The sequence below is a fragment of the Melanerpes formicivorus genome, unplaced genomic scaffold (assembly GCF_026170545.1).
Source record: "Melanerpes formicivorus ecotype bairdi unplaced genomic scaffold, bMelFor1.0.p_v2 SCAF_161, whole genome shotgun sequence".
Classification (NCBI taxonomy): Eukaryota; Metazoa; Chordata; class Aves; order Piciformes; family Picidae; genus Melanerpes; species Melanerpes formicivorus.
The window spans coordinates 542,346-557,259 of NW_027142513.1; the positions used below are offsets into that span (position 1 = coordinate 542,346).

General features: G+C 38.9%; 1 protein-coding gene across 3 annotated transcripts in view; it reads right to left on the bottom strand.

Moving 5' to 3' along the window:
* The window catches only part of SNX24 (sorting nexin 24), a 104,992-nt gene extending 90,309 nt beyond the window's left edge, over window positions 1-14,683 (bottom strand). For 2 of the 3 annotated variants that reach the window (XM_068168956.1, XM_068168958.1), the window contains exon 1: window positions 14,526-14,683. In XM_068168956.1, coding sequence (XP_068025057.1) covers window positions 14,526-14,585 — 60 coding nt within the window. In that variant the 5' untranslated portion in view covers window positions 14,586-14,683. Of the gene's footprint in view, window positions 1-9,879; window positions 9,993-14,525 lie in introns of all 3 variants that reach the window. The other variant, XM_068168959.1, reaches the window with a different exon arrangement.
* Window positions 14,684-14,914: the final 231 nt, after the last annotated feature.

Consider the following 14,914-nt stretch of genomic DNA (forward strand, 5'->3'; position numbering starts at 1 on the left):
GTGTACTGTGGGTAACAGAGGCACTGTTTTTTTTGCAGTTTCTTGAGTGGCTTATAGAGGAAGATGTTGTTCCTAATGTGCTGTAGCTCCCTTCATTGCTGTGTATATTTACAATTATGGAAACAGATACAAGTGGTCCAATTCTGAAATACTAACCAAGATAAATATTGAACATAAACATTTTACTGAGTAATATTAGCAGTGTTTAAAAAAAGGAAAACAAAAAAAAATTGATTTGACAAGTCCACTCCAAGCACTGCTGCCACCTCAAAATTTAGAGCTGGAAGCAGAAAAGAATTGTTGCCTCCTAGGATGAACTTGCAAAAGGCTCTCAATTAAGATAACAAATTATGTTTCTACTCCTGCATGCAGAAACACAGATTGAAAAGTTCTTCATTGTTTTAACAATTGTTCCTGTGTGAGATACTCCGAAAGTTCTCAGGAGAACAGAGCTACTTTGGGTGAATTTTTAAGGGTTCTAGAAAGCCACAGAACCTCTAAGTTTTAAGAGACATGGGGATGGATACAAGTAAAACGTTTGAAATAATACAAAGTACAATTGCCAAGTGTCAAGGAAGGCTCACAAAAAGAAGCTCAAGGAAGACTGCTGAGAGAGGGTCAGCTGGGCCTCAGAATATTCACACAATTTGCTTACATTGTTTTTCCTGCATAGTATTTCCAGTACTGAAAGACCTCTGCTCTTGGCAGAAATACCTGTCTCACACAGGGGGAGTTTCCATACCCTACCTACTCCTGAAGGGCATTCTGATGCTGCAGAATCTTTATTACTCAGCACCATTTCATAGTTTTTCATACTTCTAGTGGATAGAACAGGAAATTGAACAGCATAGAAACACATGATCTTCAATCCACTGACTGACTGCCTCCTATTTTTCAGCAGCTTTTATGTTACTGAGGACTGTTATGAAGTTCCTGCTCAGTGTACTCTTTTCAATCTAAACAGACCATGGTGTATTTCATTCTTCATACCGATCAGAGATACAGAAACCAGAATAACACATCATGTTTCCTTCTACACTGCCTTCTCCTGTGGACATTCTTTCCCACACATTCACATTTCCTTGAATGCAGTACCTGAAATTGTACACAGTACTCCATGCTTAGTATACACTTCTTATAATTGACCTCTTTTTTACATTCACCTGCTGAAACCTCAATATGCATTCGCTTTTTCTGCATCAGCATGACAACAGTGAGATGGCCATCTTGCATGAATTGTGAGCCCCAGATCCTTTCAGGAATATCTGTTACCTAATATGTTGTGCTACTGATTATTTTTTCCACAAATACAGCACCTGACTCCACTCTCTATTGCATTAGCACCCTGTTTGTCTTTAATAATCCTTCCAACTGACAAAAATTAGTTTTAATATATTCTTATTCTCCAGAGTGATTCCACAGTCACTCCACCATGGTGTTGATGGCAAATTTAAATAAGGAGACTCTTATTATAATATCAGCCAGATCATTAACCCACAAATTCATCTCTGCAATACAATCCAATAAATTCTTCCATTGTTGGCACATGCCGGTGCTCTGCGTATCAGCAGCCAAACACGTACAAACCCAGAGAGTATGTATGATATCTATGTCATGCGCCTGGTCAATCCCAGGTGATTACACTGACCACAGTAGTTTGTCGGTTTGGATGTTTGGTTAGTGGAAATGGACTTAGATTGCCATCAGTACAAACAATATTTGTGTTAACAGCATGCTCACGGGATTTAACTTGCACTTTCCACAACCAACCACATATTTTAAGTAGGATGTAAGATTAAGCTTTATTACTGATGCACAAACACGCATAAGCTGGCACACTGCAAGAATCTGTATTGTTTTAAAAAATCATCCTACAAAAAACTCCACCAAGAAATACAAGCAAAACGTACTTGTAAAAATTGGTCTACATCATGCATAAAAAGAAACTTCCCACCTTTTCTTGTCATGTGCAAGACTGAACAGCAAGTTTTGATCACAGCCCAAAACTGAGGAATTGCATAACACAACAGTATTTTTCTGGATATATTTATAACAGGAAATGAAAAAAATGCAGGCTTATTTTAAAATTTTGCTTAGCTATGCAAAGCTGCTAAGCAAATGTGGAAGCTACAGTGAGAAAGCAAGTAGCAGGAGTGCACAGACTTGCTAGCGGGGTGCTCAGAGTTACACTGCTGTCAGTAATTCCTGAGGCAAAACTAAAAAGAAATAGTTTGTGCTCAAGCATTTTTATAAATTCCTCAGAGATACCATAAATATTAATAACAACATGTTTTAAACCAGTCTGTTAAATATTAAGGCATGTGCATGTATGCTATAGTAATATATAACAACTGAATAAAAATCTGCTCTTCCCACAGGATTCACTGGAACGGTACTTTTTTGGTTCTCTAGAGAAACCCTTGTTAACCCAAACTAACATGGTCCAAATAACAAGATTCAATGAACTGGCCATTTTTAAGAACAGATTACTGACATGGCTTTGAATGTTTCTTAGATGAAATCAGTAACATTAACACTTTCACATTAATCGATTTGTGTCAGCAGAATTCTGGAAAGCCATGCTGCAGGCTCCAACACCAAAGTAGTAATCAATTAAGGAAGTCAGCTGAAAAAAATGATGTAAAGATCAGAGATGTCAATGGCAAAATAATCTCATCTCAATGGTGTCAAGAAAAAGCAAAAAAAAAAAACACCCTCATATACTTACTTCATATTGAAGAAAGAAAACTATTCCAAACAAAGACTTAGAAATCCAATCATTTTCAAGTAACTATTTCAATTAAAATCTTTGAAGATACTCTTCTGGAATCTATATTCCATACCATATTTATATAATTTTATACATGACAGATTTCATTGTAAATTGTACAAACTTTCTTTAAAAAAACCACATTAAACAACATACTTGCTAAAGAAATTAGTACTAACTTGTACAAACAATTCACACAGAGATAAACACAAAGGAAAGAGAAAAAAAAGGTTGAGCAGTGGAAATTAATTTGTATTTTCACACATCTTGCATGCTTTTCTTGAATATGAAGAAACAAAGCCACTGATTTTTAGTTATATATTTTATCTGTAAACAACTCTTAAGCATGAAAAACACTGCTTTTTTGAGCTGCTAAGTTCTTGAACCTGCTGAGTTAGCAAGGATGTCTACAGTAGAGTGTTGAGAAGGGTGTTAAATACCACTCAAAATAGGGTTCTCATTTCTCCATACTCTTTGTTTGGCTATCACCATCATGAGGGCCTCTACCACGCTACATGCCATAGAAAGCTACCTGACACAATCTGTAGTGCATTCTTTACCTTCCACAAGCAAACCATCAGAATCTATTAAAATTACTTTACGCCGATAGCACTAGAGACATGACAAATCACAGGCCAAGAGTCAGATACCAAAGAATGTGTCTCAGGGCTTTGGGGCCAGGCCCATTTGCAAGCAAATGATATTGTGTGAAGCTGGCATGCTCAGTGCATGACAAACTGATGCAATTTCAGTACTGTCGGAGAAGCTGGGTGAGATTTCTCTGATGCTGGCTACGCTTAGTGTACAGAATTGTGCAGAGTTCCCAGATTTGAATCACTTGGGGCCTGAGAGGGCTTCGCTTGACAAGCCACAAATAATTACACTACACTCTTTCTTTTGTACTCTATTATTTTGCCTCTTATCTCTAGGCTTTGAGCACTCATGAACAAGCAAGGTCGCTTCTATTTTGACCATGATGCACAAAACATTGTTCTTTTGTGATATGATAAATAAAACACAGCCCTGCAGACTAAACATTTTTATCAGGTCCATTTTCCACTTTTATAAGCAACAACAACTTTGGGAGCTTGTTAGAAGAGTAGAGGTTGGAAATAACCATGCAGGCAAGTTCATGAGCTTTTCACTTAAGAGTGTGATACAGCTATCTCCTTATTGTAAAAACTCATTTGAGAAATGGGGCATTAAGTTCTTAGCCTGTAACAGATAACAGTTATATCTGTGATTACTATAAGCAGGTTTTTACCCCCTTTCAAATCAGCAATTTTTGACAATTTACTTGTGAGAGTAGCAAAAAATAGTTTTGAATGTGCAGCATGTTGCAAGTTCTCTTCCAGACCAAAACTACAATAACTGCATTTTCTGTATCATTTCACAACATGTATTATTTAAACACCAAGGCAGTTAGGTAAGTTTTGTGCTAATGGTAATATCCTGGCCAGTGAATTTAAAAAGTGCAATGATATTCCTAACAGTCACACTCTGAAGGAAAAAAAACAAACAACAAAACAACAACAAAACCCATGCATTTTCTTAGTTTACAGAACAATTTGTTTCAGTAAAAACTCCTAAATACATTTGGAGAACAAAGTATTCTATCAAGTACCTTAAACCTATTTCTGATTCCCAGTAATGTGTTCCTTTTATTTTCCCCATATATATGTATTAACAAATAGACACCACAATTTAAAAGGAAAAATTTAAAGGATGTCTTAGCTGCAAGTGCTGGTCTTTAATAATTTTCTTACTTAGTCTCTAATTCAAGCCAACAGGGATTATCATTTTTGAGAGGAGACAATCCCTATTCTCAGTAATGCTCCCACCAAGTTCTTAACAAGTCATTTTAAAACACATCTAAAAATACCCTTTCCCTCTTAGCAACTGGCACTAAGAATTTATGGCAGAACTTGAGAGAAATGTGGAAAGGGGAAAAAAAACAACCCAAACCAGCACACACCTGTACTTCAGAATCTACTGCGTCAAACAGGAATTTTTAAAACATACAGAAGAAACAGTGCAAATATTGTACTCTGATCAATCATACATCCACATTCTAAGCACTCTGCAAAAGGAAAGGCTTCTTTCTATTCAACACCAAAAATAGATGTTTTAGATTTTTACTGAACTTTTACGCTCCCTCACTACAATGTCAAAATGGGAGCTAGGTTTTTACAGGGAAAATGTATTTTTAATTGAAATCTGGCTTTTAAATGTTCTCTAACCTGCTTTTATGAATGGAGTGTTTTGGAGTTTCATGCAGCATACGTCAGCATGGAATACAATTTTTCTCAGAATTTCAAAGCAATCAGAAAAGCAACAGGCTAATAGATTTTCTGATTTCTAAGAGCACAGCATTCAGCTCCAAATTTTGGTTGCATTTTTTTCATGACTATTCATTTCTTCAAATCTTCAAAACAAAGTAAATATTTTTGTAACATTTCCTGGCATTACTATAAATCTACCAGTCTGAAGACACAGTCCGTATGTTTCTACATCTCAAAAGAACAAGGAAGTTAGACTGTAATCACCATCACAGCTTAACTACAAGGAAGACACAAGGAAGACCAGGGAGTCCTAATCCTGGAAAAGAACTTGCTTGCTAATTAAAGAGTATGAAAGGGAATCTATGTGTAAAGAAACAGACTTGTGCAAGCCAGAAGTAAAAGTAGTTAGCTGAAGTACATACAGTCACTTTTCATAAAACTAGTTTGTTGTAATCAATACAAACTTGCAGCAGAACAATTGATTGTTTCACCACATAATCAAGAGTGTTTGTCCTTACGTAAAAGATGATAGGAAAGCTTTAAATTTCATTAATTTCCAATTTGGAGATACTGCAGCACACAAATACCTTTTGCCCTGGTATAAAAAGGGAATCTGCTTTAAAAAAGTGAATCAATTACAAGAGAGACAAAGAAAATAAATAATAAAATAATGAAGATCAGTAACACTTATCTCATGGTTTTCAAGGAAGACTAGAAGAAAAAAGACTTTAAAAACTGCTTATACCATTTCCACTATATTGAAGAATTGAGTAATCAAACAATAATAATACAATTTTAGATAGACATCACATTTCACCAGGTAAACAACTTCTACCAAGTGTAGGCAATGCCTTTCAAGAGTGATTTTCAAAACTGTGTACCATGTACACAATTCAACTGTCACCTAGAGACCCTGGACTTCACTGGGACCCATAAACACTGTGACATACAAATAAATAACACACTAACTGGAAGATGCATTGGAGGTTTGGTTGTCATTTCTTATAAACTACTTACTCTTAGCCACACTGGTGGCAGCTTCAACATCCAAAAGCATCTTCTCTGTCTTCCTATTTATACATTTTAAGAACCTAAGGTTGTTTTGAACAGGAGGTGGAGCTCTCACTGCATCAGCAGAAGAATAAGAGGAAATTTTGTTTAGTGGAATTGAGGTAGACAGTGCTCCTTTCTCATGGTCTGCATTTTGTGTCCCATCTTATTTCAAAGCCCAAAAGTATCCAAGCACTGCAATTATGTTATGAACACTTTATTTAAAAAAGAATAAAAGAAAAAAAAAGATTAAAAAACAAAGAAAAAAGAAGCACCAATTACACAATGTTTATTGGTTTATGAAATGTGAAATGTTTGTAACATGATATACAGTTGAAATAATAATACTAAAAACTGTTCACAGAAAGAGAGCATCTGTGTTCTGCCTACAAGATCTTTATCATCGGGACATCTAAGAATAAATAGTTTGTTAATAGACTACACATACTTCTTTTTTCATTTCCCATTAAAATTAGAACACAATTTTCAAAAGGATTGACAACACTTCCGTTTTGTCACCAAAATTCCCTTCCAGAATGCTCTACAAAATGCTGGTTCAGCTTTCCCCAAGCCACAAAATATTCAGTCTTACAGAAAACTGAAAACAAAAAGCTGACACAAGTTCTCATGTAATAGTAAATGGGAGAAATAGTGGTTCCTTACAGTAAGTGTATTCAAAATGCAGTAGCTGGAAAGTCTCCATTAGCACACTCCCATGGTGCATTACAAATGTACCCTAGTGCAGCACTGATATTTTACCATCAAGTGCTCTGCCACACAAGCCTGTCTTCTCTATGGTTCTCCTCACTGCCAGGGCACCAGGAAGAGCCTTCCTCACCTTGGCAGGGATAGGATGAATCTCACTGAACTTTGTCCTCAGTAGCCTATTAAGTAATAAACAAAATTAGGTCACAAATCTGCACTATGAAGCGCCCTCAATTTATTTGCTATTTCTTGTGAATTCAAAGATAATCATTACGAAACCCGCTACATATACTCAGACTCCATACAAGTTATCTTTTTAATTCCTCTATATAAAAATTTCACAAAGAAACTTAGAAAGAGACATCAAAGATCAAGGAGCATATAAATTAGCAGCACAGACAACACTGTTTACAAAGCCTGCAAAAATTAAAACTTCTAAGTAGATGGGTATCTGGTGGTATTTTCCAATGGATAATTTTAAATTGTAATGGTTTGAAGAATTATCATTCAAAGTTTCCAATTATTCTAAAAAAAATTCCACAATTTGTTATTAAAAAGTCACCTTTCTAAAACTGCTCCTGCAATACTAAATTAATCTATCACTGCTATAGGCAAAAAACACATCTTCAGCTTCTTCAGGACTTCCATAGTCACCTAACATAAATAATATCATATACTGAGATTCTAAGATAACTTCATAAATGGCATGACATTACATAAAAAGGGAGAGGTCTATTACAGTTTCATTCATGTTGGATTTTGAAGTTGGTGTGTTCTTACTCCAGGGAAGTTAAGAAGACAGAAAGACAGATAGATAGACAGATAGATAGTTAACACTATTCTTGACATGATTTTATAAATATCATGACTTGATACTGTACAGACAGAAAACACCAGAAGTGGTTAAGCACGAATCGTTTGATGAAATCATTTAATCAGCAGTATCAACTTATTATGAAGTTTTACCACTACTATCTCTCAAAGATATAATGAAACTCAAGCATATCATTGTGATGCAGTTTTAAATGCTTTGCTACCTCCTATCTTTCTGAAAATGTAATTTTTCATTTACACGGTGAATCAGTAGATCTTAGGAGAAAACTGGGCAACAGATGTTTTACAGTTACAGTTTACTGACAGTATGTGTCAACTCTTGGTCTTTCAGGTGGTAAATTGACATGGGCAATCATGCTGCTGCTTATCCTACTTCTGCCCCTTCAGGAATACATCAAAAGTGATTTCTTTCTCAGAGGAAACTTACGTGGCCCTTTCCACTAGGATTTCACGACTGTGAATCAGGGAGGGATTGAGTAATTGTGCAACAATTAGAGATCACTGGAGCTCTATGTTTCTCTCTACTCTGTCTATACCCTGAAGCAGATGAAATACACAAAAAGGGAAATGGCTTTAACTGAATGTTATGTATACATTCAGTCATACTCTCATTTTGGTTTTACCTCCTTCCAAGTTTCTGCCTTAGCTGCCTTTACGTGCACTAAAAATCCTCCATGTCTTCCCTGATATTCCTCAAGGTCCTGTTACATACCAAGCGATAAGTTTCCTATTACTTTCTTAAAGTCTATCGATAGGAAAACTGACTGAATGGAAGAAATGTAATCATCACTACTGAAAAACACACAAATTAACAAAAAGAATAAAAAAAACAACCCAGTATTTTCAACAGCAGCAATCTTTGGACTAAATTATTAAGTCTATATCTTCCACTAATACATGCCCCCTCATTGCAACCAAAAAAAAACCTCAATAGTTAAAATAGCATTTTCCTGACATCACAGAATCATTGGCATCTGTCAAATTGTCTTTTATCCTCCTTCATCTTTTCATGCAGGACAGAAAACTGTCCCTACAGACCTCCTCTGACTCCCTTGTGGAGTAATCAGGACATTAAAAATTTCTCTATGAAGACACTGAGACAACTTAAAAAGTCTAATTGATGTAACAGACCTAATTTTTCTGTCTAACTTCCTTAAACCTGAATTAACTGGTCTGTCATTGATTTCAGTAGGACTTGTAACACGTGGCAACATATGGTGAGCTAGTACAAGCCAGACTGGTAAGCAAGAAATCTTCATACTGGCAGACTGCATGCTCAAGACACATAATGCCTGTTAAGATTTTTTGCAACATCCAAACTAACACAGCCCAGAGACTCAGGAAAAGGATTAGAATAGTAATGTTCCACAGTTTCTTTACATAGCCCATTCACATGATTAATCCTTCCATGCTTTATAACCACAATACTTATATACATTCCCCCATCACTTGCTGTTGTGGCTTATACTTAGGCTTCAAATGGAAGTTTATATAACAATTCCCCCTTTCGACTCACATTAACAGTAAAGTATGCAGAAATAAATAAACTATACCAAACTTTAAGGTTCCGGTAGCTTTATACTTCCATAAACAAGAGTATAGCCTAGTAACTTAACTGCTTCTATGGCAGTAAACTCCTTAGACTTCCGAAAAATCCATAGATCTTTACAATTATATGCCATATCTTACTTTCACAACATTTGCAACTCCAGGAGCAATTTGGGGAGTAGTATTGGAAGTGTTAATTAAAAACGTACTAAGCACATGTGTCAGTCAAGTATGCCCTCTGCTCTACAACACATTTAAATGTGTGTCACCTTGACCTGCAATATACCACTGTAAAATTTTTCTGGTCAATATAAATCAAATGTACACTAATTTATTCAGTAAGTTTCCTAGCATCTGAATCAACATTAGAAATTTAACTAGTATTTATTATTCTGTTATTGATGAAAGGAGCATATTTAAATGATAACAAGAACACATGGGTGTCATTTCGAAGTTGAATTGCTCTCTAGGGACATCCTTAGTAAGCGTCTACATTTAAAGGTCATTCACTGCCAAATTATGAACAACTGTTGCATTTATTAGCACAGGCTCAATAGTTTGGAAGGTAGTGTCATCAATTTAAACTGACAATGAAATCTAATTGTTCACAAGGAAAACAGACATTTTCTTATTCTGTGTTTCATCTTTGTATGTATACTCCAAACAAAAATGGATCAAGTGCAAGTTTACCTTTTTTTTGTTGGTTTTTTTTTTTTTTTAGTTGGGAAAGGTGTTGTGGTGATGGAAAAAAAGTCTTTGCAGGTTTTATATCAGAAAGAGAGTGCTTCAATAAAGCCAAGCTCCTGAAACAAGACCGAAAGAAGCATATTTCACATTTACTATGTTGACGGAGCCCTGTCTCAGGTGTTGTATTACAGACTTTTTCACCATTTTTAATGGCTCATCTTTTCTTTGCCTAAACTGATCTTTCAGTGGTCAACACCCTATAATTTATATTAATTTCTGTGTAGTCTTCCCTTTGAAGCTACGGAGAAGTTTCTGTGGCAAGTCACTGCCACACTCTCCACAGAACTGAATCCTGATTCTAACAGCTAGCTGGTGGCTGATGGGTCTCTGCCCATTCCACTTTCCCAGTTCTGCCTAGAAATTAGTCTGTAACAACAGGGTTCAGGGAAAGTAAGCTGAAAACAAACCAGTAAGTTGGTAATGAACTTCCTTAAAGAAAAGGACAAACACTCTTGTTGTGACTTTCCTTCTCAGGCAGTGATAATATGAAGGGGTAGGCTGAATCCAAAACCAACTGGGTTCTGTTCACCTACAGATGAACCAGAAACCCAAATATGTCAGGAAAATGTGTTTCAGTACCCATGATGTGCCACTGTAAAGAGGAAGGAGTCTCCTTCTCATTTCATGTAGAAGGTCACCACCATCACTGCTTCTAGCACAGAAAAGATGTATATTACCACACTTCTCAAAAACTCCTTCTTTAACCTTATTTTTAAGCAATGGCCCCTGACAGTCACAGGGCAGATGACACCCTCTGTAACTGTCTGATGCATTATTGGGCTGCTGGGGAACTAGCATGTGACAAATCTTCTATCAGTTGCAAGACCCATGGTCCTTTTCTGCTATTAATCACATCATCTCTGATAGATCCTTGTTTCAGGTACTCAAACAGAAAAAAAAACAAAAAACCACAACAAACCACAAACCAATCAACCAACCAAAATCCAACCAAGTATCACTCCTGGGAAAGAGAACAGCAAAAGATCAACTGTGTAAAGTAGCACCCAGATTCATGGCACAGTTTCAGTTGCAAGGGTTGTTTAAAGGACTAGTTCCAAACCCTCTGCACTGAGCAGGTACACTTTCATTAAACTGGGCTGCTCAGAGTCCCTCTAACTTTACCTTCAATGTTTTCAGGGTCAGGAAATTTACCACCTTTCTGGGCAATCTGCTTCAGTGTCTCACTAATCTCATTGCAAAAATTTTTTTCCTTACATCTGGTCTGAATCTACACTCTTACAGTTTAAAAATCATTACCCTCTTCTCCTATCACAACCAGCCATGCTAGAAAAGACTGTCCCTATCTTTCTTATAGGCCCCCTGTAAGTACTGAAAGGCCACAAAAATGTCTCACCAAATCCTACTGTTCTCCAGGGTAAACAACCCTCACTCTCTCAGTCTGTCATCACAGGAGAGGTGCTCCAGCCCTCAGATAATTTTTGTGGCCCTTCTCAGGACCCATTCCAACTGGTCCAACTCTTTCATGTGCTGAAGACACCAGAGCTGGGCACAGTACTCCAGATGCAGTCTCACCTGAGCAGACTCAATGGGTAGAATCACCTCCTTTAGCCTGCTTGACTATGCTTCTTCTGATGCAGCCAAGGATATAGATGATGTTTTGGGCTGCGAGTGCACATTGCCAGCTCGTGTCCAGCTTTTCATTCATTAGTACCCCCCAGAGTCATTCTCCACAGGGCTGTTCTCAACCCCTTCATCCCCCAGCTTGCATTGATACTGGTGCTTGCCCTAAGCCAGCTACAGCACGTTGTACTTGGCCTTTTTGAACCTCATGATATTCACATGGAACCATTCCTCAAGCTTGTCCATGTCCCTGTGGATGGCATCCCCTCTCTCAGGTGTGTTAACTGCAGCAGTCATGATGGTGCACTCAATCACACTGTCACTGATGAAGATATTAAACACCACTGGCTCCAGTACAGACCCCTGAGTGACACTACTTGCAACTGATCCCCATTTGGACATCGAGCTGTTGACTGCTAGCCGCTACATGTGACCATCCAACCAATTCTTTATCCACCGAGCAGTCCAACCCATCAAACCTTTATCTCTCCTATTTATAGAAAAGCATGCTATAGTGGACCATATCAAAGGCCTTACAGAAGTCCAAATAGATGATGTTCATACATCTCCTCATGTCCACTGCTGTAGTCACACCATTATAGAAGACTACTGGGTTGTTCAGGCAGGACGTCTGTGTCCTCCATAGTTTCTAGGAGGATCTGCTCCATGATCTTGCCAAGCGCAGAGGTGAAGCTGACAGGACAATTGTTTTTTCTGCCTTTTGTAAAAATGGGCATGATGTTGTCCTTTTTCCAGTCATTGAGGCCTTCACTTGATTGCAGTGCCTTTTCAGATACAATGGAGTGGCCTAGACCAGTAAATTCTCTCAGGACTCTGGGATGCATCTTCCCAGATCCAATACACTTATATGCCTATAGATTCCTCAAGTGGTCACAAACCCATGCTTTTCTTAAAGTGGGAAGGACTTCATTCCTCCAGTCCCCATCTTGCAGTCCATCAACTCAGAAGTGTAGGAAGAGAGCCTGAAAGTGAAGACTGAGGCAAAGAAGTTAAGTACCTCAGTCTTCTTGTCCACTGTTACCAGTTTACCAGTTGTGCTCATCAGAGGGGTACTGTTTTGAATGTAAATACTATACATAAGACTAATGACGCAAAATAACTGAACTGCCAGTATAATTTCATAGGGAAAAACATACTTCACTCAGATACACTGCACTAGTCCAGGACTGAACCCATCCCCTTTAATTTGAAGGTTACAATTCAAAGAGACTCAATATTTCAGTGTCACTTCCTCTGCTTATCTCAACTTTTTTAATTCATCAGATTCAGGTAGCACAGAACTGGTGAAACATCTACTTAATCACAAAGTCTTCTGCACTCTGCAGTCCCCACTTGCTTGAGAGAAATAGGTCTGCAATCATCAGTAACACTGTAATAATCAAACATTCTTCACTTTCAAGATTATTTTCTTGAAACATTTCCAGAAAGATACAATTTAATTTCTGATTTCTCTGAAGTATACATATCTTAACATTACTAATTAAATAATTCCAGGATTGACATAATTACTTTTCAAGAAATAAAAAATTATAAAAAATGTACAGTGTTATTAAAAAAAATAAATCTATTTGTGTGAAACACACATCTTAGAAATCATTGTTACTTCAACTAACCCACTCAAATTGGGACATGCTGGCACCAGTTTGTGCTATCGTAACCACACTCACTCAGAATATTTTACAACCAGACATGCTGTAGAGGGTGATTTGCATTTAAGTTCAACTAAGAGCCTGTGATGTTAAGGCTGTTACATCCCCATATTAGCACATATACAGTGGTTTATGAGGCTTGTAAATACTTGCCAATACTGAATATCAAGTAATACACATTAGCATCCAGTAGATGCACTTGCTTCATGCAACTCTGCCTCCATGGATCAATCTTCAGACAATTCTGTAACATTAGATTTTCCTCATAGCATTTCTTTAACACTTCAAAACTAGTGGATGGGCAGCTGGCCAGGGTTCTGGACCACTGTTTTCCCAAGAAAAGTTCAATCCATTGAACATTGACATCCATTCTAAGCTGATATTCTATGATTCTGTGATGAATAGATTTTAAAAAATAAGTTATTTTTGAACACCAACATTCTGTTAAATGCCTTTTAATTTGGTTCAGAGCATCTCCTGTCTCCACCTAGCAGCATGTGGAAAAGTATTATTGCACAACAGCTCCATGGGATGAAAAAAACAATGAAGTAGAAATGGACCTCTGAAAAGTCTGTAAACCAACTCCTCTACTCAAGCAAGGTCACATACAGTAGGCTACCCAGGACCATGTCCAGTCAGGTTTTGAGACCCTCTCAGGACAGAGACTACAGTCCTTTGGGAAACTTATGCCAGTGCTTGATCACCCTAATGGGAATGAAATGATTTGTGGTTTTGTTTTTTGGTTTTTTTTCTATTTAAGTGGTGTTCCCTCTGTATTTGGATGTGTGACTACCGCTACTTGTTCTGTCACTGGGCACCAAAGAGAAGAGTCTGGCTCCCTCTTCCCTCCATTCCATTATTGGTACACAGCAATAAGACTCCGTAAGACCTCTCTTCTCCAAGTTCTCTCACCGCACTCTGTCTTTCGTTCTGCAAGACATTATGAAGCTTCAGGCCATTCATCACGTTCGGCCCTACACTGCAATTAATACAACTTCTCCGCTGGGAAGTCCAGACCCGCAACCTAGCTGTGCCTCTCAGCAGGGCCAGGCTCCAAGGGGCCTCTCACTATGCCCATAGCATGCTCTGTTAGTCGCTGTCGTCACTACTCCAGCGAGCGAAGCTGGCGTGGGGCAGGAGATGCTTGACGAGCCTAGCCCACTCCTCCGGCGCTGAGGAGGTCTGGGCATGGTAGCGCACGGCAGCCCCAGACCGCCGTCCCCTCAGGGCCGGCACCTGCATGGCGGCCTGACCCCTGACGCATACACCGCTCGCGCCGCCACCCCCAATACATTGCCCCCATGAGGAACTGGGGTCTCCCGCCCCACGGCCCCTCACCGTGTAGCCCCGCTCCAGCTCGCTCTCCTCGTAGCGGAAGGAGGGGATGTACACCTCCATAGCGGGGCGGGCCCGGCCGGGCTGCGCCTGGGACGCCGATTCCCCCTCAGGGCTGAGGCCTCCCGGCGAGCGACGCCGCCGCAGCCATCTGCACCCAGCACGTGACGCCGCGCACGTGACGTCGGGCGGGGCGGGGCTGGGCTGGGCTAGGCGAGCGACCCAGCCGGTGCTCTTCCGAGCGTGACGGTGCGCGCGTCCGCAAGAGCGGTGTGGGGCTGGCACCCTACCCTGGCAAAAGCCGCCAGGAAGGAGCGGGCTGGGCGCGTTCTCTAAGTGTGTGTGAGGAAACGGTGGCTGCGGGACGAAAGGACGAGGTGGCTGGCACCCCT